Source organism: Mus musculus, chromosome 5 (genome assembly GCF_000001635.26).
Source record: "Mus musculus strain C57BL/6J chromosome 5, GRCm38.p6 C57BL/6J".
In the NCBI taxonomy this organism is placed as follows: domain Eukaryota; kingdom Metazoa; phylum Chordata; class Mammalia; order Rodentia; family Muridae; genus Mus; species Mus musculus.
In genome coordinates, this window is record NC_000071.6 from 107,728,550 (window position 1) to 107,752,023 (window position 23,474).

Here is a 23,474-nt window from a genome sequence, read left to right on the forward strand (position 1 = left end):
AAGCAGTATACTGGGTTTTTTTTAAAGTAATATTAATAATGCACCTGTAGATGCCTAATGCCAAATACTCTCACCTTCCAAACATTATTTGCTAGTCACCTATTTATCTGCAGGACCATCTCGCATAGCTATTGATAAAGACGATGGGTACTCACTTGACGGAAATCTCCTGAGCACTTGAGAGGCCGAGGCAGGAAGGCCACACATAAACAACAAAAGACTTGAAATGTGAATAAAGATGATGAGATGATATTAATCCTGGCTACTTATTTTTTTCCATGGGAAGGCTATCTATAATGTTCTCTTGCAGGGTTTGGGAAGACTGGGGCTTGGGAAAGCCCAGAGAGGGCGCTACTCGCACTCCCAGCATGCATTCTGGTAGTGTTTGCCTCTTTTGAGTTGCTCAGAGATGTTACCAGGAGGGAAATGGGCTTCATGACTTTGAAGGTAGATATGATTATCAGTCTGTGTTCTGCCAAAACCCAACCCATGACCATGGGCAAGCTAGATCAATTTTGCCAGCTGTTTCTCACCAGGAGTCCAACCATCAATCAGCCTGCACTGCAGAATGGCGGTGGGGAAGTCCTTCAGTGTTCCTCTTCACAGATTCATCTGGGATATGAGACTGAAGTAGGTAAGAGACCTGAGGCTTATGGAGATTTTTTAGAGTATTATAAAGTGTATTACTTCCCCTCTGATAAGGAAAAAATACCCACCCAAAACTTTCCAGGTGTTTTAGTCTTATTGAAAAAAGAAAGCAATCTCATAGCTATAACTTTTTTAAAAAATCATAGCTATAATTGTTTATTGTTTTTGATAGCATATTTATTTTATAGAACACATACTTTCTATAGTAAACTTTACTTCAGGGGGGAAAATCACGACATTAAAACACTACATAGTATTATTATTGTATGTATAATGTTTTATGTCAGCAAAATACATTTTTAGAATTATAATAATCTTTTGCCATTTTAAATGCTGTAAATGATCTGTTAACTGTAATTTTCTTAAGCACTCTTGCCTAAGCATTGAGCTTTCTCTCTTTCTCTTCCTCCCTCCTTCCTCCTTATTTTTAAATAGTATGATGTAAGTTTTCTTAACACCATTTCCTCCTTTTCTTTGTTCATGTGTGCGTGACGCTGGAGATGGACCCATTTCATGCCCCCATTTCAGGCTCTTTCTATAGAATCTATTTTTAAGAGTGGAGCTTCTAAGTCCAATAGTGAATATTTGAGTGGTCCTTGATACTTATTGGAACTATTTTAGGTAGAATCCTGGATGATACATAAGGCAGGGAATTCATATCAATAAATAGCTAAAAAGACTGGAAGGGGCCATTGTAGAACTGGTCTTTATTTTAGTAGAAGTGTTCTTTAGAACAGTGGACACACCCTGTCATGTCACAGTATTTTTCTGGTATTAAAAAATATAAGTCTATTTGATTTTTATCTTTGGAGGAATCATCTTAGTGAGTGCAGAGGAAAGAAGAAGGAGTGCTTTTTTTTTTCTAAAATATTTAAATTCAAACAAATACAAAGTGATAATTGTGTGACATCTGAACTTGCCAATGAGATAAGTAATTATCTCTGGGCAATGGGTAAATGTGCTGGCCAGCAAACCCCACAGCCAGAGTTCAATCTCCAGGAACTTAGGTGGGGAAGGAGATAACTGACTTCCAAATGCTCACCCCCAAATATACAATTAAAATAAAAATCTTCCTTTTATGAGTAGCAACTGATCAAAACAATATTCAAATAATGACATCAGTCAAAGTATGATTTGATGGCCATCACTCATGTCAATAGGCAACACAAAAGCCTGAGAGTAAGTTAAGGAGAAATTCAGCAACAAACAAATTGACATACTATGTCCACTATGAGTAAAACCTGCCTCTCTTAAAACGTTTTACTGTACTCCATGGTTCTCCCCCAATGTGTGTTCGTGAGAGTCCCCACCCCTGTGACTCCATCTGTGTGTGGGTTCAGGAGAGACTCCTGTGTGTATTCAAAAGAGCCCCCCATGTGTATACACACAAGAGACCCAGTGTGTGTACATGAGAGGCCCCACCCCCATGTGTGTTCATGAGAGACCCAACCCCTGTGTGTGTACATGACTCTCCCCATTTGTGTTCATAAGAGACTTGTATGTGTGTATGGGAGACTCCACCCTGTGTGCGTACATGAGAGACTCCTGCCTCTCCTGTGTGTATGGAATACCTTCAGAGTATCAAATATTTTCACCCACTGAGCCATCTTAGAACTTCTCTCCCTTGTTCCCTTTTGTCCTCTGTTACACAGAATCAACTTTAAAAAAAGATTTATTTATTCATTTTATATACACATGAGAGCTCTGTCTTCATGAACACCAAAAGAGAGCATCAGATCCCATTACAGATGTTTGGAGCCACCATATGGTTGCTAGGAATTGAAACCAGGACCTCTGGAAGAGTAGCTAGTGCTCTTAACCACTGAGCCATCTCTTCAGCCCCTAGCATTAGCTTTTATTTGCTGATAAATCTTAGCTTTTCCCATTTATAAATCTTAAAATTCGTTTGTATAACAGAGCTCTGCCAGCTCCTTTTTTTAAGACAAGTTTTTACTAAGTAGCCCTAGTAGTGCTGGAAGCTGCTCTGTAGACCAAACTGTCTTCAGAACTGCTGATGATCCTTGAGCAGTCAATCTCAAGGGCTGGTATCGTTTGACCAGACACCAGGCTGAGCGAGACCCTCTCATATATTAATGCTAAGAATCTTCTAAACACAAAGAAAATGTTATCTTCCTTTAATGATCCTTTTCTGGCTGGCATGTTAAAATTGCACCACTTTATAAAATATAGTATCACTAAGATGTTCGTTTTTACAGGACAGATTTCACAGATCTGAAGAGGGAGGGAGCTGGTATTCAGGGTTCACATGTGAGAGTGGTTCCTGAGAAGAGAATGAGTAAATAACATATCACAGCGTGTGTGGGCTGAACAGTGTGACTCTTACTGAGACAGACCCAGTGTGAACTCTCATGGAAAAAAAAAAGTCAATTTTATTTAGTGAATGGAAAAAGTAACGAGAGAAAGAGAAAATGCGTTTATTTTTCTTTTTAGTTTCATCACTTCCTACAGGATGTTAGGTGAAACACTTTATTCTAAATGAAAGAGTCTATGTATCATAACTTTTAAAAATTACTCACAAAACCCAGCTCTGGAAGGAATGTCTGACCCAGTATCTAGAGGGAGGTAGAACCTAGGGGTTCTGGGAACTCTGAGGTGAAGCTGGGGACCAGCCCTGGTAATCTTTCCATGCCCCGAGCTGGCCTTCAGAAGGGAATCCTGGAGTAGAGGAACTTAGGGGGTCCAGTGCCCCCACAGATGTAGGGGTGCTCCCTGCCCCCATGGCCTCCTGAAGAGAGGGATTCACAGGGAATCTAGTGGTTTCTGTTTCAGTGAAGTGAAGTGGTCTAATTAGCCCAGGTTTGCATATTGACACACACATGCTGCCCCAGAAACACGTGCACCTTTGTGCTTTTCTAGATCAGTTAAAAAATTAAAATGACATTTAAGTCCAACAAATTCTGTTGATTCAAAATCTCATCTCTTTGCACTGGAGTGGAAAAGCTTTGAGCTTTAAGCTGGCAGAGAGAGATGTGAAGGGAGCTGAAACTAGGAGGAGATAGTCTTTTCTCCCCTCTCCCAAAGACCCGCCACCCCAGCAGTGCAGGTTTCTTTGGTCTACTCTCAACAGGAGGTCAGAAAATAATAGCACTAAAGTCCCTGAAGCAGCAGGGCTGATAAACATTCTCTTTGTTACTTTCTTTGAAAAATAAACAAACAAACAAACTTTTATTTTCTTCACATTTTTCCAACAAGGTCTTCTGAAGCCCAGGCTGCCATTAGATACGCTGTGTGCCTGAGTATGACCATAAACTTCTGATCCTCCTGCGTCTACCTTCGGGTGGGATTGCAGGCATGCACCACCATGCTTGGCTTTGTGTGGTACTGGACATTGAACCCAGAACTCTTTGAGCACTAGGCAAGCACATCCTGAACACCAGTAAAACATTTTCAAAGAGAAAAGAAAATTTAAAACATACACCCATCTACATCCATTTCCACCATGTTAGTAAACCAGGGACATTTTGAAGTGTGGTCTTTATAAAAACACCCGGGTGCTTATCTCCCACGCTCTGGCTATATTAAATCATTGTCCATCTTGATGATATGCTGTGATTTTATTGTTACCAGGAGGTTATAATCTCTGTCTGTCTGTCTGTCTGCCTCTTTTATCCACTCCAAATTATACTGTGACTTTTAAAAATTGTACTTGAGTTTGTTTGAAAGTAGAATTTAAATATTCCTTTTTCTATTTTTATGAGCCTCGTGACATTTACACACACACACACACACACACACACACACACACACACACATATACCTGTACATAATATACTTGGATCATATTCCTATACCTGCTGTTCTCTCTTAGCCCCCATTGGTCCCTTCCTCTTCCCACATAATCTCCCTTTTGCCTTTATGTCGTGATTCCACATGTGAAAGAAAACAGAAATGCTTGTTTTCTAACTGTAGTTCCATTTGCCTAATGTAATTATCTCCCGTTCCATCCACCTTTCTGCATGTGACACAGTTTTAGTCCTCTTTACGACTGAGTAGTATTCCATGGTAAAATTCTAACACATTTTTTTTAACTCATCGATGAACACCCACACCAATTCCACAATTGGCTACTGTGGACGTTGGATCAATAAGCATGTGTGTGTGGGCGTCTCTGTTGTGCGATAGCTTTTATTGCTTCTGACGTATTTGCAGGAATGGTATGGCTGGATCCTAAGGTAGTTCTGTTTTAGTTTGTGGAGGCACCTCCATACTGAATTCCACAGCAGGTAAGCTAATCCACACTCCGACCAATAGTCCTAAGTGTTCCTGGTTCCTAAAGGAAATGCTTGCCAGTATTTTTCTTGTTTTTGTTATCTTGATGGCAGCCATTGTAATCAGAGTGAAAGAGATTTTCAATGTAGTTTTGATTTGTATTTCTCTTGTCATTAAAGGGGCCGAACTTTCCCACATAATAATTGAGTTTACACAGCTCCTTTTGTGAGAGGTTTATTCACTTGTCATTTGCTGACTTGACTGAGTCTTCTTGTTCTATTTCATTGGTTGGTTCTTTAGAGATGATGGATGTTAATTTTGGTCAGATAAAAGGCTGGCAGGATTTCTCCTAGAACATAGGCACTCTCCTTACTCTGGCAAGCGTTTCGTTCTGTTCAGAGGCTTTTAATTTGATATGGCCCTGCCCATCAGCTCTTGCAATTACTTCCTGAGATACTAGAGTCTTATTCACCAAGTTGTCAATATCTGCATCTTAAACCCTTTCCCTATATTTTATTGTTTCCAAGTTTGTTAAGGTCTTTAACCCATTCAAAACTGACCTTTGTCCAGAGTAAAAAACAGGTCTGATGTCAGTTATGTGTGTTTGGATACTGAAATCTCAGTACAATGTGTTAAAGAGGCCCTCTTTCCCTCCCCTTCTCCCTACTCCCCTTCCTCCCTCCCTCCCTCTCTCTCTCTCTCCATTCCTTCCTTTCTTTTTTATAGAACTATTTTATTTTATAGAGTGTTTGCCTGCATGTGTGTGCATATGCACCATATACGTGCCTGTAGATGGCCGTGTACCATCATGTGGGTGCTGGGGACTGAACTTGGGCCCTCTGTAAGAACAGCAAGTGCTTTGTAACCTCTGACCTCCTCTCCAGCCCTGGCCATCTTTCTTACATGTGTTTTTTGGCATCTCGGTTGAGAGTCGGTTGAGAGTTGGATGCAGCAGCTGAAGGTTGACATCCCACCCGCACTTCTAGCTCATCAACCCTCATGTCTGAAGCAGGTTTGCTGGTTTGGCCACCAAGGACTCTGTGGCATTATCCAGAATCACCTCCTGTGATACCTCTAGCATTACTTTTACTCATAAAGAATTCTGTAAAAGTTTTTCTTAAAGACTGATCACCAGGAAAGTGTTTTCTGCATATGACTAGCCTTGTGCACAGGAACTCACAGCAGCTGTGGCTGCCTGAAGGCATCAAGGCAGCCATGACTCCAGCATGGCTGCGGCTGGAACTCAGACTCAAGGTTCTACCTCTAGCTGAGGAGCTCACAAGCCCTGGCCCTGGCTGAGGAGCTGTTGGCAGTTGATGGCTGCTGGGGAAGAGGCTCTGGCCCCTGGTAGACTTCCCATGCTCCAGTGAATGACCTTACTCACACACATTTATGGACAGTACTAGTGTGTGTGTGTGTGTGTGTGTGCCTGTGTGTTTGTGTGTGTATGTGTGTGTGTGTGCACGCATATATGTTTGTGTGTGAGTTGGCTGGGGAGGAAGGAATAAAGAGTGGATATGATCAAAATATACATGTATACACATATGAAATTCTCAAAGAATAAATTTTAAGACATTTTTTAAAAGGTTTATCACCAGAGGTGAGTCCACTATTGAATGAAGGCTGAGACCCTTGTGAGGTCTATGGACACTGTTGAGTCATTTTCCTGAAGGCGTCAACCTGTTGCACCTCTTCCAGGAAAGATGATTAATTTCAGAGTAACTGAGAGGCGCCAAGCATGGTAAAGGTACAGCCCTAAGCCAGCCTGGTGGGTGCTGGGAATTATGGATTTACCTCCCTAAGTCTTGGCTTCCTCATCTATAAACAGGACAACAGTGGTGGACCTCAACTGTGGTGGTTTACAGTACAAACTCAAGTTTCTCCATAAAGGCCACATTCAAGCTGACAGATCACTGCAGTTTCCCTGACCAGGTGGGCTCTGTGATACTGTGGCGACACAAAGTACCAAGAGTTAGAACACTAGTGTGTGGAACTATGTCAGGGTCCTTTGTCGGCCAACAAGGAAGGAGGAAAAGGAAAAGAGGAGAGAAGAGGAAAAGATAGAATGGCATCTGTGCTAGCTAGTCTTATATCAACTCGACAGGAGCTAAAGTCATCCGAGAGGAGGGGACTTCAATTAAGAAAAAATATCTGCATAGGATTAGGCTGTAGGCAAACGTGTAAGGCATTTCCATAAATTAGTGATTGATGGGGGAGGTCCCATTGTGGGTGATAGGACCCGGGCTGATGGTCCTGGGTCCTATAAGAAAGTAAGCTGAGCAAGCCATGAGGAGTAAGCCAGTAAGCAGCACCCCTCCATGGCCTCTGCATCAGCTTCTGCCTCCAGGTTCTGCCCTGAGTTCCTGTCCTGACTTCAGTGATGAACTATAATGTAGAAATATATAAGCAGAATAAACCCTTCCCTCCCCAACCATCTTTGGTCATGGTGTTTCATCACGGCTGTAGTAACTGTAATTAAGACAGTGTCCCTAGTTATCACAGTCCTAACTGAAAGGATTTAGTGGGAGGAGTCCTCTATGCGGGAACAGCACTGAAGTTTCAGAATGTAGAGATCATAAGGAGCAGGAAGTCTTGTGTGCACTTCCAAAACAAGTCAAATAAAAACCTTTCCAGATAAGTATCTGCACGTGGCCCTTGACAACCAGACACCCTCCCCTAAGTCTCCATCCCGGCTGTCCTGAGAGACAGCAGAGAGAATATGAAAAGAAAACCAAGCCAATGAGAAACAAGAAGGACTGTGATGGTTAATATTGTCAACCAGGCTGTATTTTAGAGTGTCTGTGAGGTGAGTTTTTCCAGAGAGAATTTGCTGAGGATGAAAAGTCCCGCCAATGTGGGCAGCACCATTCTCCCGGCTGGGTCTTGGGTTAAAGAAGGAGTTTATCAGCGAAGCACTGCCTGTCCTCACTTCCTGATGCGGGTGGACTGTGACTCACACTCCTGCACCATAGCTCCTGCTGTGGACTGTGCCCTCAAACTGTGAGCCCAAATAAATGCTTCCTCTTTAAGTTGCTTTTGATAGATGTTTGTCACCGGCCAGAAAAGTCACTAATATGGTTGATAACACACACACACAAAAATTTATTGCTGAAGTGAGTGGAGCAGATAGCAGGGACTTGATGACTCTTGTCAAAACCCCCAAAATGCATGTGATTTCCACTTCAGATTAACTTACAGAGTCCAGTCACTTGTACCTGAAAGCATCCAGCTATGCCCTGACTATCTTTCAGAAAAGGAATGGACTGCACCAATAAGATCCAGAATTTGGCATTCATTATAAAGATGAGAAAAAGCCACCAATCATTTGCCCTAAACTTTAGGCAAGCTTTTCGAACCCTGTTCTTTAAATTCCTAAACTATAAGGTCAAGGTAATGATATTGTTGTATTAAATGGTTTAACATGTTCAAAAAGTGAATTCAAAAAAGCATTAAGGAAGTAGATGGGAAGGTTCAAGTTGGAAGCTAGCCTAGGCTACATGGTGAGATTTTTTTTTAAATACTCATCTAAGTACAATTCGTTGTTCTAGGTTAGACCGTAGGACAGCATACATACATACATACATACATACATACATACATAAATAGAAAAGGATGTTAGAGGAAAACATAAAATGGAATGAAACCTGAAGCTAAGTTACTATGAGCACATGGGTTAATGGATGGTAGCTGTTTTAGACATCAGGGGGCTGGTGCAGGTGACATGAGGCTTCAAAGTCCTTATAAATGTAAAACAATTCCAACACGAAGATAGCAAAGTCTGAGAGCTAGAGCCTGGTCCCTGGGACCTACATATTAGAAAGAGAGGGGGGCTGGAGAGATGGCTCAGCAGTTAAGAGCACTGACTGCTCTTCCAGAGGTCCTAAGTGCAATTCCCAGCAACCACATGGTGGCTCACAACCATCTGTAATGAGATCTGATGCCCTCTTCTGGTGTGTCTGAAGACAGTGACAGTGTACTCATATACATAAAATAAATAAAGAAATCTTTTTTAAAAAGTCTACCTGCTGGACTTGGTTGTCACTGATTGTTGAATTGTAAGAATAATTTATATATTTTATATACAGATTTCCTTGTCGTCCAAATGTGGCAAATATTTTTCCTATTCTAGTAACAGGTTTTTCCTCTTTCTTGATTTGTTCTTTGAACTACCAAGTTTTCACTCTGATGAAATTCACACTGGTTTATTTGTTTGTTTGTTTGTTTTTAATTAGTATTTTTAAATATATGTGAAGCGTATGTGGAGGACAACTTGAAGGAGATGGCTCTCTCTCTTTCTTTTTAAAAAAGATTTCTTTATTTATGTAATCCCAGCATTTGGGAGGAGGAAGCAAGGGAATCAAGAATTTGAGATCATTGCTGGCTACGCAAAGCTGCATCTAAAACATCAAATCAAAAGTGAGATAAACAGAAACTAAACCAATAGAAACAACACATTTCAAAGTGGGCAAAACCCTAAGTACACATTTTCCAAAGAAGAAACGCAAAGGGCTGATAAGCACATGGAAGTTTGTTCAACACCAACAGCCACAGAGCAGAGCAAATTCACCCTCAGAAGCCGCCACAGGACGTCAAAGGTAGAGGGTGTCCCACGTTGATGGAGAGCTGGGGATTGTGGGATTGTGAAGCACTGCCGACACTTGAGTTAGCTTTGAAATGTCTTGACATTGTTAAACACAGAGCTATGCATGACCAATTAATTCTACCACTGGGGACACATCTATGCCCTGTTAGAAAATGTGTATGGTAATTGCATTAACATCATTTAGAGTAGCAAAGGAATGATAACAACCACCTGTCGATTTATGAATGTGTAAACAGAATTCAGTATGCCCACACACTGGAATTATGCGGGGAAAGCAGTGGATATGTGTGACAACATAGATGAGCCCCAAAGGCCCAGTGCAGTAGCTTGTGAGCTGGCTCAGTGGTTAAGAACTCTGGCTGCTCTTGCAGAGCACCTGGTTAATCCCCAGCACTCACACCGGGCAGTTCACAGCCATTAGCAACTCCAGGTCCAAGGGCTCCAGTGATCTCTGGCTTCTGTGTGCACCTGCGTGCTTGTGGTGCACATAAGCTCCAGCAGGTGCACACATGCACATAGAACAGCTGAGACAGACAAGCTGACCACTGCTTCACTCCATCTTCATGAAGCATCCAGCAGGAGCAGACAGGAAGCAGCTGAGAGTCTGGAGACATGCTCTGCATGTAAGAGCACTAGCTGCTCTTCCAGGGGACCCTCAACACATCTGCACATTTGTTGTTTTAGAGAAAGGGTCTTACGTAGCCCAGGCTGGCCTCAAGCTCAATATGAAACCAAGGATGGTCCTGAACTTCTGATCCTTCTGCCTAGTCTACCTCCTAGGTGCTGGAATTACAGATGTGCACTACCATGCCTAGTTTATTGGTGCTGGGGATCAAACTCAGGGTTTCTGTGCATTCTAGGTAAGTACTATACCAGATATGTCTACAGGCCAAAACTCTTAGCAGTGTGGTTGGTCTAACCCCATGCTCCACTAACTGGAACAAGGTCTGGATTTCCAGGAAATAAAAACAGAGGTCAATGGGAATGTCATTCTTTCTTCCCAGTCTGTCTAGGATAGGCCCTAAGTGTACCTGGAGGTTGACCACAGAAAGCACCAAGAAGGAATACCATAGCCAAAGAGCAGAGGTTACACAGAGCCCAGATAACCTCTTCTGGAGGAGATGAGGCTAGGGCACAATGGTTGGCTGGCTGCTTGCTCCAGCCTGCTATGCAGAGCTGTGGTAGAAGCGGGGGCAGTTGGCACTCCCAGGTGCATCTCAACCGCCACAATGCCTCTCCACCCGGAGTCTCTCATGTGTACAGAATGCACTTCCTGTAAAACAAATCAGAGAGAAATCTTTCAAGTCAACCAGCATCTTTCCATTCTCCCCTTAATGAAGGCGTCTCTGAAAAAGTAGCGATCCTTGGCAACTTGGGATGAGGGCAGTTGTAGCAGCTTCTTTGAGGGACATCTGAGGAAGGCTTTCTAAACCTAACTCCTCTCTCAGTACACAATGGACTAAGATAAAATCCCAACAAAGATCGAACTATGTGATATTAGCATTCACAAACAAAGTATGTCACAGGAGTGAATGAGACAGTGTACATTTGCAACTGGGAGGATACATTCCAGAAGTGGTCCTTCACCCTAAGGTGCTGGGTGCTTTGCTGCTTTTTGAGACACTCTCCTGTAGCCTAGGCTGGCCTTGAACTTGCTGTGTAGCAGAGGATGGCCTTGAACTTGTGACCCTCCTCCTCCCAAGTACTGAGAATCCGCATTTGGTTTATGACACAGTGGGAATGTATCTTAGTTAACGTTTCTTTTGCCATGGCAAATCACCAAGACCAAGGCAGCTTATAAAAGAAAGCATTTAACTTGGGGGCTCATGGTTTTAGATGGTGAGTGCATGACCACCATGGTGGGAAGCAGTGCAGCAGGGCAGGCAGGTACCTTGCTGCAGCAGCACCCTAGAGTATTCATCAGAGAGAAGAAAGCTACTTGTGAATGGCGAGGGCTTTGAAACCTCAGAGCCCGCCCCCAGTGACACATCTCCTCCAACAAGGCCACACCTCCTAGTCCTTCCCAAAAGTTCCACCAACTTTGATGCACGCATTCAGATAGAGGAGGCTAAGGGAGTCATTCTCATTCAGACCACCACAGGATGCGGCCCAGGACTTCATAACACACTCGGCAAGAACTATACCAGCCGAGTTACACCCCAGCCTGCTAGCAACCCAGATGCGCTCTCTGATGCCCTGTGGACTTAATCTTACAACCACGCCTCTGTATCTACTGTGCCAACTGAGTGATAAGAGTCTGGCCTACCTTCATCTCTGCAGTGGCCTTAGCACCATTAGATTGTATGGAAACACCACCTGTCAATAAAATGCTGTTGGCCTATTAGGAAATAGGGAGGAAATAGGGAGGTGGGAGTTCTGGCAGAGAGAGAGGATGCTAGGTTTGAGTCAGGCATTGGGGAGATTTGCCCCAGACATAGAAGAAGATGGTCCCGTGAGACTGAGGACCAGGTAACCGGCCATGTGACAGAACTTAGAGTGGGATGATGGGAGGATTAAGTTCTGAGCTAGTCAGGGAATGATCCGAGGCTTTTGGCCTAGGCGTTTATTCAGTAATAATAAAGTCTCAGAGTTGTTATTTCTGGGAACCAAGTGGACAGGTGGAAGAGCCCAAGGTTACAGGAAACACCACACATTACAGACATAGGCCACTGATACTCCAATTCTGGGTTTCCTACTTCACTGAAAGAATTATTTCTGTAACTGAATAGAATTAGCATTTCATTTTCCTAGAAGCTAGGATTAACCATTCAAGTATCTGTTCATTAATATTCAGAGGCACAGCATGTGTAAATCTTTGAGACAGGTGGGACATTGTTTGCATTTGAATGTATGAACAATCAACACACCTAGCAATTTTTTAAACTAATAATTTGAGTTAAGTATCCCGTTAGTTAATTTTGTTGTTGTCAGATGAACTTAAAAGAGAGGAGGGGGTCACTTTGGCTCAATATTCAAGAAGCCCACAGTAGTGAAGGCAGATGGCTATGGTCAACACCGCCAGCTGGGGACAAAGTGTTGAAACACGTGACCCCATGGGTACATTTTCATACCCTAACCGTAATGTTCTGCCACCGGTCTCCAAAGGTCACCTCTTAAAGCAAAATGCATTCAACTTTAAAGATCTCTGCAGTGTCTGCTTCTTGCCCCGCCCCCACCCCCAAAACAGGGTTTCCTTACATAGCCTTGGCTGACTTGAGACTTACCACATAAACCAGGCTGGCCTTGAAATTGCAGCCATCCTCCTGCCTCTACTTAAATTACAGGTGTGTGCCACTACTCCTTGTTAGAAGTCCTTTTAGTACTAACTCCCAACAGGGTTCAAAATCCCAAGTCACTTCCGAGACCTTAAGACAATCTTCCTAGCTGTGAGCTGCTGCTAATAAATTACATACTTCCAATATACTATGCTGGGTATACATTTCCTTTCCAAAACAGAGAGAAGAGTTAACAAAGCAAGAGCAGGGGCTGGGCTGGAGAGATGGCTCAGTGGTTAAGAGCGCTGGCTGCTCTTCCAGAGGTCCTGAGTTCAATTCCCAGCAACCACACGGTGGCTCACGACCATCTGTAATGGGATCCAATGCCCTCTTCTGGCTTGTAGATACATACAGATAGAGCACTCACATACATAAAATAAATAAATAAATAAACAAAGCAAGCAAGAGCAAGACTCTGAAGAACAGATACTGAACCTGTATCTGTGTGTAGCATCTTGGATTCCTGGTGGCATCATGCAGGCTCTAAGAGCTTAGGGAGAGCTCTCTACCCACAGTGCTCCTGTGCCCTGAAGTACATGTGCCTCTCTCTCTCTCTCCAGTGGGCTGCATTTGGTGCATGCAGCTTCCCACCATCCTGGTGTCGCCATTGAAACTCACCCTTCATCTTTGACCCTGCTAGATACCTCCCTGCTTCTGCTTCTGCTTCTTCTGAGGAACTAAGACAACCTTCATCATCCTATCACTCTTGCAACTGACATGCCTATAAATCCAGTGGCACCATGTGAATGATGCCAGGCATGTTTCAAGTCTGAGATGGTACCTGGCCTCCGTGGGCCATAATTTCAGTGGCCTTTAAGAACCTGTGTGACAGAAGCAGGCAACAGATCTCTCTCGGTGGCCATTTTGGAGCAGAGGGGAGGCTGTCTTCACAGACACTAAATAAAAGTTTAAAAAAATGGGTTTATATTATTGTACCCTCATACCTTCCACTGGTGACACCTTGTCCCCAAAACACAATTCCATTGTCCCAGTGCCAAGTCTCTTTGGCAATTGCAGTCACTTTGCCCATAGTTGCCTTGTCTGCTACTGGGGTCATGTTCCCTTCCTGATAAAACTACTTTTTCCATTTGTCTGCTCCCTCCTCCCTGTCTCAGCGTGAGCAAAAGCCACACCACATCCTCAATGCTGTGCCTTTAAATTTCCCCATACAATTCAGCTATTAACTCCAGCTTCGCTGATCCAGGACATGGCAGAATATGGTCATCTTCTTTGCTTGCATGTCACATGAATGGCCTCTGGCTCCACCCCTGATTGCTTGCTCCCCTTGGAAGCCTCTTGAGCCTAGCTAACTTTTCCTGTTCACCTTTGTATTATGTGCTCCCACCATGGCCCACCAGGCTCTGCTTGCAGCACTGCAGCCTGCAGCTCCAGCGGCCTTTACATGGCTCCTGTAAACAAGTCCCAGAGGCCTCAGTGTCATCATCTCAGCAACCGCCTCACTTCTTGGTGCCGCCTTCCTTTATTACTTTCATATTTCTGTGACCGAAATACCCCCAAAGAAGCTACTCAAGGAAAGCAGTATGTGTGGGCTCACCATTAGAGGTCAGTCCCCTGCAGCAGTGGAAGCATGTGCTGGTGACGCCTTCACATTTTGGTGGGTCAGGAAGCAGAGATTTCTGGCTAGGTAGAACACCAGCCATTATCCTCAAAGTCCCTTCAGCAAGGCCTCACTTTACATAGGACACAACATTAACAGTATCAAGACTGGGGAGGGGGACATTTCGCACCCTACCCCAAGAGGCACATTCATGGCTATACAAGCATCAATCAGCATTACCCACTTCCAGAACTTTAACCTCCTGGGCTATCCCATCTCCTAGTAAAAGGTCTACTCTAAGGGGACCGGGTCTTTTTGGCTACTAGTGAAAACACTACAATATGTTTTTAAGGTCCCTCTCTTGCTATATAATCCATCAGAACTTTTTATGGATACAGTTCCCTTGTAGGCATACATCACACACACCCAACCTCCATTCAGAAGTTGATGGACAGGAGTTGCTGCTGTGGACGTTGGGATGTAAGTACCTGAGTCCTGCTTCAAGTATTTATCTAGAACTGCTGGGTTGCATAGTAATATTGTTAAACTGTTTTCAAAAGCACAGAACTGCTCTGCACAGTAGTTTAGCAGTGACTCACAGGCCCCAATTTTCCTATACCACTGCCAAACTTTTATTTTCCCTTTCTTCTTTTTCAAGATGCAGTTTGGTGAGGTTATCCAGGTTTGTCTCAAATTTCTGTGTGAAGGAATCCTTCTGCCTCAGAACCCTGACAAGTGGGGCAGGTCTGTGCCTCCAGGACTAATTTTGGTTTTGGACTGCCACCCTGACGGATGTGAAACAGTACCTGTCGACATTCATATTTTCCCTCTTTGCCCAACTACTGCAAATTGATCCCAATTTTCCCTGTGTCTTGGAGAAGTATCTATATTCTATTTAACTCTAGTGACTTTCTTCTTATGCTTCTAAATTTCCAAGCATTTCTCAACCATGGAGTCACTTCTATCCTCTGTACTCCTTGTGAGTTTCTGGATGACACACCCTTTGTATGACTCCAGGTATAGACCTGACTGGTGAGGGGGTGAAGAAAGAGGCAAAAACAGAAAATCTGGAGCCAGAGGGACCAGGCTCTCTGATAGAGAAACCCCAGCACCTAGGAATCTCCCATGTGTATTACACAATTGAGCTGAGAGGCAGAGTTGTTGCATACAGTGAATAAGGTGTGGTTATTGTATACAGATAAAGAAGGCAGGGTCTCTGATATACAGATGGATCAAGAGAACAGGCTTAGCTAATCTGGGTAGAAGCAGTTTCTTCAGGGAAACCATCTAAGGCCATAAACACCCAGGGAACAAAGCTATGGTGGACATTTTCTCTATACACTATCAACATCCACACTTGGATCCAGAGGAAGACTTTGCTGTTCCTCTGAGCCTCACACTACAGAGGAAGAAGAAGTTCTGTCCTTTTCTCATGGATCCTTGACAAGTTTGTACCCAGTCAGCACCCATTCCCTAAGAACTTCACTAAATGATTCCTCCTTCCTCCATACCTGGAGATACCCTGCCTCGATTGAAGGCCTGTGTGCTGCTGGCATCTAGTGGGTAGAGGCCGTGGCTACTGCAAACATCCAAACAGTTCCAAGGCAGAGGAGCCTGGAGGATACCTCTGGAAAATGTCTTGTGAGTCTTCATGAGTGCCACCAGTGCACCCAGTTCTGAACTAACATGCAGTAGCCTCCATATGATACCTAAATCACACAGATCTGAATGTATTACTGAATTCACTGATGATGCCTTCGATAACTTAAACTGCATGCAGACTGCTTGGCACTCTGTGCGTGGAGCAGGTGGACATGACATCCCACTGAGGGACAGAAACCCTAGCAGTACCAATCCTCTCTGTGGCCAAATGTCCATAATAGGATTCTGGTGCCCCTCACTCTTAAAGTTAATAATCTAAGGACATAAAATCTTGTAAAATGAGAAACTTTAATTATTTAAAGCAAAGGCACAAGTAGACATTTTAGGTTATACAGTGTTACAATGAAGAAAACCCCGCAGGACAATGAAATACGCTTGTAACTTTGCATGTCCAATGGATTACCATGTCAGCTCTTCTCTGGAGGGAAGGGGTATGTAGACCCACAGATGTAAAAGTTGGATGTTAAATAGCATCTACCCTATTGCCAATAAGAAATTTTAATTAATTTCAGAATTAATAAGAAATTAATTAAAAATTGTTTGCTAATCTAGAGCAGCAATAACTTTCAAGCTAAAACTCATTACTTTAGTAAGTTAAGTTACGGATTCTACAAATGTTGGCCATCGATGTCTTGGTATTGTGCAATATCCATGCTGGCCATGAAAAGCTTACCAAAACATAATTGATATCCTTAACTTTTAAAAACTGAATATTACAGTGCATTATGCAAATGGTGTATAAGGAACCAAATGACTTCTTATGATGCCAGGAATAATATGCTTCAAAAGCAGTAGACATTATTTTCAATCAAAGGCACTGCCTGGAAATTCACAAGCTGCATTGTGCTCAGGGCTGGAAAAGGCTTTTTCTCTTGTTCTCAACATAAATGGCCAGTTAGCTGGACTATGATGTTTCCATCAACCAGCAAAGGCTGACTGGCTGACAACTGGTCAAGCAAAATAAAAACAAACCAAAACAAAAAATTCAAACAGCAAGAAACCAGAGTAGAAGTTGATAAAACAATCTCTTTGGCCTCGTTCTCCATAAAAAAATTTATGCATTGATTTTAAAGAAGTCAGACTCTGGGTGTGGCACAGCAGTAGAGAGCTTACCCACTGTGTAAGGCCCTGGGTTCCACCCCCAGTACTGAAAAAAAAAGTTTGTTGAACTGCTTTTTGGATCCTAATGTCTGGGCTCTCCTTTAGTGTGTCACCTGGGCAGAAACAAGAGAAGGAAAGTCACTATCCCAAGACAGCAAAGTTTTCTGTCCTCTGTCATCCACTCATTTTCTGCCTAGAACATCCTTCAAGTCTTAGGGTGTGAATAGATACCATTTGAAAAACACAAAAATATCAGATGAAGTAAAAATTCATCATTAGACCACAGTCCAACACCTTAAAGTCCTAAACAGATTCTTAATATTAGTTTGAGTGAAATGGAGTCAGATCAGAGCATAGTATCCTATAGGACCCTGATATCCATAAAGATTTTATATTTCTCTCAGGTGCATGTAAATTTTAAAAAATATTTTTTTGATATTACCCAGGCTGGTCTTGTACTCAAGCAGTCTTCCTGCCTCAGCTTCCAGAGTAGCTGATGTAGGCATGCCCCCCTGCACCTGACTTGACTCAAAAACCTAAACGCTTCTAGCTTTCCCCTGTACAAACCAAAAGAGCATCAATGAATTAAAATCTAATTACCAAGGTTATTTTACACCTATTTCAAACCAGAAAGAGTATTAGGTTGTTCTCTGTCTTTGTTTGTCTTTTGGTGGTTCTGGGATTGGACACAGGGCCATGGGCATTTTAAGTAAGCATTCTAACTTTCGAGCTGTACTGCTAGCCCCATTCATGTTTCCTAATGTGGAATCGAGATAAAGAACAGAGATACAAGTCATCTCACTTTGCTGGGCTACGACAACCTCCTGAACTAAGAGTACAGAGCCACACAGGAGAACCCGAAGGGACTCGACCCTGGCAGTGCTGTCACTCTCAGAGCAGGACCCACTCTCACTGAGAGACTTGACTCCATGCTCGTGAATTTCCATCTCTACAGAAGAGTCTCTGCAGACATATTTAAATAAGACTTATTGTATTGCCAGAGAGCAGGGAGCTAAAAAGCTCATTAGTGAGGCCTTTTGAGAAGATTTAATTAATACCTCAAATAACTAGCTTGTGATCACAGGTAAATTAAATACAAGAATTTAGCGGGTGCTCTGGACACAGAAGGCATTTCCAATCTTGTCTGTCAAGCAAGAGAGTAGCTTGGGCACAGTCTCCCTGGGACAGCCCAGCCCACAATGCAGCATAAGGCATCACACAGTCATAGAATGAAAACTACTTTTGCTTCTTCTACTCCATTTCATAAAACATTTTTCTTCATGTATAAAACATTCTGTCTAAGAATGTAATTCCATAAATGTACTAAGTTCTATTTCCCACTATGGCTCTTCTTTTCCTAGGCTGCTAACAAAAGAGTGTGGAGGCATCCAGTCAGCAGCAGCCTGCCGCCTCTCCACAGGTTGAGTGTCCTTTCTCAATTCACAACTAACAGGCACTCGGCTTTCTAGAGAAAAAGTCTGAACACAAGGAAACAACTGAGTAAAGGGTTTTTATGGCTTTACCTGTCGGTTAGAAGCTGAAGGATTTAATACAATACTCACAACATTCTTTTCAGATATATTTGTGTGCATCTTGGACTTTATTCTAGTGCTAAATTATATTAAATAGATTAGCAAGAAGTAGCATGTGCTATAACCTCTTTAATCGTGGAACTTATATTATTAGTTACAGATGGAGTAAAGGGCTTCATCAGTAGTGTTTGGACAGCAATCAGTTATGAATCTGCAAGTTACTACAGCTGCTAAGCCAGTAGTGTCTGATCTGTATTGAGTTGTCTTTTAACCTGTTATTTTACACAAGTTCTGTTGGAATGCTGAAGGCAGTCCTAGTCAATGTTTGCTACTCATGTAAGTAAGAGGTGTTGGGTGGTAGATTTATAAATATGTACAAATAATATATCTGTAGCTAACCTGCTACTATTCTGACTAACACACAGAAATATAATACACATAAAACTTAGAAACTAAAACAAAAAACTTTCAGAACAGACAATTACTTTGTGTTTAGAAATTATACAAAGAAAAGGTGTTTGTGTGACAGTCTCCAATGGCCACTAACAGAACTGAATTTTAGTGAAGAAACAGACATGCCAAGCACAGGATAAATCACATCTCTGTGCTGGTCACACGTCTACAGGCAGCTGACTTGGAAACTAATAAACACAAATGTACAGTTTGTTCAATGAGCATAAAATATTGCACAAGAGCAGTTTTGTTTAAAAAGAATCCAATTTCCCATAGTCCTCAATTTTTAAACAATTCTCACATTTAGACATAGCAGTATTTTCTAAATAGGAAAAATTTATATTCAGTAATACTGTTAGAACCCCATTTACCAATTAGCATACTTCAGTCTACTGTGGCAATGGAAATTCAGTGAGCATTTGGCAAAGACAGTCAGGTAAGACTGTAAACAGACATATGTACAGGACAAGGGATGGCTCCAGCTCTTCTCCTGTAACACTGCTGCCCTCAAGACTCCGGCTGTCACAGTGACGGTCACACGGTAGTTGAGTAGGACTCTCTCTGTGGGGGCTGCTTCTGTGGAGCCTCAGGGTCACTCTCCTGAGGTCCCAGCATACCGTCTTCTGCTTCGCTCTCACTGCCATCTGCCAAAGCAGGATTCAGAGACATTGGGCCAGATTTTCTGTGCAAAGGAAAACCAATGGCACTTTCCTGTAAGGAACTATCTATAAAATCTTCATCCGATGAGTGGAACAATTCATCGTCTCCTATTAGATGGCTGACAATGTGGATTCCATCAAAAGGAGGTCGGCTGGAGAAGTCCCGCTGGCCTTTTAGGCATCTGAGCTGTGAGAACAAAGTCCAGGTTATCAGATGTACTCAAGCCAAGGCACATGGCCACCCAGGGAAAGGAGGGATTCGGATTCAAGGAAGGCAATGCCTTCGTCTTTTTACTTATAGAAATGCTAGGTAATGGGACGAGACTCATTCTAACAGCCCTGTTACTAGATTGTATTATTCTCATTTCTAGATTAAGAAATAAACTTGAGAGAAACCTAGTGAGATTTCAAGGCTAATAGTTTTAATTTCAACTATAACTTTACTGTGCTAAAGATAATATGAACTCCATACACGCATCACCTGATTTGCACACATCACAGGCAGTCGGGCTGCATTATAAATTATACCATCCTTATCCCTGGGTTATTCTGAGGTAAATCACAGACAGCCTATGAACTCATCTGCAAATATTAGCTGCATGCCTAGGAAGTATGAACGTACTCTTCACTATAACACACAACATCTCCAAAGCATGCCACCTTAATTATAAATTATAAATAGTTATCAATGAGAAAATGAATCAGAAATCACTGAATTCCTGAGTCTTGGAACTGGTGAAGTAGATAAGTTGGTTGGGGGTCTCACTAGCACACACAAATCGATGTCCTATATACTGTGCCTATTTCCCCTATTTAAAAAAAGTGGAATTAAGAACAGAAAAGAAAAAAAAATTTTTAATTAGCTATCACCTATGTTGAGGATTAAAAGATATGCTAAGACACACTTCAGGTTCCTACATTCTTCATTCCTATCAACCTCTATCCCTGTTCTCAGTGACAAGCTCCTAGTCACTATCTTTCAAATCTTGAGATAAAGGCAGCGTGAAACAGACAGGAAATGTTACAAACACTTTCAAAACTAACGGTTCTGAGAGAAAAGCCATTATAACCTTGCCAGCAGCCTCCCGGCTTTCCTGACAAGACTTCCAGGAAGAAGTGAAGACGTTTTAGCAATTCCTTGCTTGCTTGTAACAACTGGAACAAGGGATACATAGTTCAGTAAGGCAATTATCTGACTCAGGCATTCCTTCAGCTACAAAGAAATGTCCCTGTCCTACAGCAAGAGAAGAAAATTATACTGAGAGACAGTGAAACTAAAGTAGCATGCGGTCCCTTGGCACAGCAAGGGACCCTAGACTCAGCACTGCATCTTCAGCGAAAACACAGAATGGTGTAAGAAGCTGGGCCCTGAGAGCCAGAGCTTAACTATAACCGCCATGCTCTGATGCAATATCCCTTCGCCATATTGCAACACATGATTTATAGCTCTGAGTGCTGAGTTCAGTCAGTTAATCTCTTCCTTTCTCTTTTCTTCCCCAGATCCTTCTGAGGAAATATTATGGGACACGTGTCTTCCTTTTTCCTGCTGTTACAGGGGAGGGGCAGAGAACCACAACTTGTCAATTGTTTGGAAAGCTGTGGTTTCCCTTTGCTCTAACCATAATAAACATACTGTAGCCTTTATCAGATGATGCAAGGACAGAAAATTATCTATGGCTTGAAGACACAGTTTCTCAGCATCAAGTGATGGCTAAAGTCTCTTTTAGAGCTGCTGATAGAACAAAGCAGAGGAATTTTTTGGTTTTGTGAAGAAACAAAGAAAGGTAAGAGAAGATGTTGTAAGACTGAAGCCACACCTTACCTATGTCTTGGACTAAGGAGTGGGCATGCTGGGTTGTGATGAGGAAGATCTGTGTGACTTTCAGGAGTTAATTGGGGGGGAAAAGACCTCTCCCATGTAATGGACAGAAATCTTGGAATCTGTGTTTTCCTCGTAAGTCTCATGAGAGTCTGAGATATTGAGAGGAGGGAGAGCACTGGTCTGCTGTACAATGAGGGAGGACTCTGGTCTACTACACAAGGATGGAGGACATTGGAGGGAGGACACTGAACAATGAGGGAGGAATAATGCACAAGGAGTCTTTGGCTTAACCCTGAGTGACAGGAGAATGCAAGAAAACGAATGTCTCTGTGGCAGATCTCTGTTTAAACGCAGTGGGGCTGAGTCCGTGAGAACAAACTCAGTGTCAGGACTTTTATCTTCCAGACAATGAGTGCCTGCCTTGTCTTGACCCCAGTGGGTACACACAGGTTGCTGTGAGCCAATGCATCCCTTCCCCCAGTTGGGCCCTGGGAGCATTCTTTTTTTTGGGGGGGGGGGGGTGGAGTTCAAGACAAGAGTTTCTCTATATAGCCCTGGCTGTCCTGGAACTCACTTAGTAGACCAGGCTGGCCTCAAACTCAGAAATCCACCTGCCTCTGCTTCCCAAGTGTTGGGATTAAAGGCGTGAGCCACCACTGCTTGGCAGGAACATTCTTTTTAAACTAGCTGTTTTGTATAGTTGTCTCCTTTGTGGACACAGGCAGAGTTTGGAAATTAATGTCAAACTAAATGACCCCTGACACACAAATTAAACACTGCTGTTCCAACAATGTGTTCCCTTTGTGTTTCTAGTCTTACAGAATAATCTATGTTGCTCAGGTGGTCTTGAACTTGTGACCTTCCTGCCTTAACCACCCCAAATACTGAGATTCAGAGGCTGAACCACAACATCTGGCTCTGTGTGTCTTGAAAAGTTCACATAGTCTAAGCAAACTACTTGGAGACTTACTGCCTTTATTAATTCCTGAACAAATATAAACATGTATTCATATGATACTAAACAACACAAATTCCTTAATTGTGAAATTCCTAGGTGAAATCAGATATATGTTTTAAAGTTCCCACTGTCCTTTGAAGTACTTCTGAGATTCACTAAGAAGCTGGGGAGAAGTGAGGAGAGAGAAAGAACAAGGGAGATTTGCTATGGAAATAAAGGAATCATGACTCACATTATAAGTCAAGGAGCCTTTTATAGAGTCTTGAGACACACCAAGAGAAGAGTCTCAGGTAGATTATCGTACAAAGAAGATCAGGGTTAACATGTCCAAGCCAACTTCCTATTTGTTTTTTGACTCCTCAGTCTTTTTCAATTGAATTTTTTATAAAGTATCTTCTGATCATGGCTTCCTCTCCCCAACCTCTTCCCACCCACCCAGCTCCATCTCTTCTTCCTCTAGAAAACAAACAGGCAAACAAAAAAAGCAAACAAACCAGAATTAGAAAGAGAGAGAAAACATAAGAAACACACCCACACACACACACCACACACCCACAGGCTCATGCACTCACATGCTCACACGTTCACATACTCACACACTCGCACATGCATGTACACACACACTATAAAAACACAAAATCAGAAACCATAATAAACAAGCAAAAGATCAGTAAGACATAGAAAGCCCAAACAAAGCAAGTGAGACAAAACCACCATTGAGTTCTTCTGTGTTGGCTATTTACTGCTAGGCATGGATCCTGCCCTTAAGTGTGGTTAATAGACCCAATGGAGAAAATGAATTTTTCCTTTGCAAGTGGGTGTCGATGTTAGGTTGTTTCTTGGTTGGGGTGAGAGTTTGTGTCCACTCCCCCCTTGCTGAGACCTGCCTGGCTTGAACCTGTGCTTATTCCTCAGTCTTAAAACTGAAACAGTCAAATATTACCAGAGGTATAAATTCAACATCTAAGAGGAG

The 23,474-nt window shown here is 42.6% G+C and overlaps 1 protein-coding gene and 1 long non-coding RNA gene across 15 annotated transcripts in view, besides 1 other annotated feature; both read right to left on the reverse strand.

The window, feature by feature from the left end:
- Window positions 2,032-4,183: an enhancer, noted in NCBI's record as "-8.7 kb fragment". NCBI's record gives its function as "moderately weak enhancer in stably transfected MOLT4 T lymphoblasts" and the evidence as "EXISTENCE:reporter gene assay evidence [ECO:0000049][PMID:20516218]".
- On the reverse strand, window positions 9,080-12,715 carry Gm42147. Its single transcript, XR_880531.1, has 2 exons — window positions 9,997-12,715; window positions 9,080-9,949 (listed from the first exon to the last, which is right to left on the reverse strand). It is a non-coding gene; the product is annotated as a predicted gene, 42147 (long non-coding RNA).
- A 3,530-nt stretch (window positions 12,716-16,245) lies between these two features.
- The window catches only part of Evi5 (ecotropic viral integration site 5), a 130,313-nt gene continuing 123,084 nt past the window's right edge, over window positions 16,246-23,474 (reverse strand). For 9 of the 14 annotated variants that reach the window (NM_007964.2, XM_030254128.1, XM_006534780.4 and 6 more), the window contains one exon: window positions 16,246-19,908. In NM_007964.2, coding sequence (NP_031990.2) covers window positions 19,597-19,908 — 312 coding nt within the window. In that variant the 3' untranslated portion in view covers window positions 16,246-19,596. The remainder of the gene's footprint in view (window positions 19,909-23,474) is intronic. The other 5 variants (XM_006534779.3, XM_011249407.3, XM_006534777.4 and 2 more) reach the window with 3 other exon arrangements.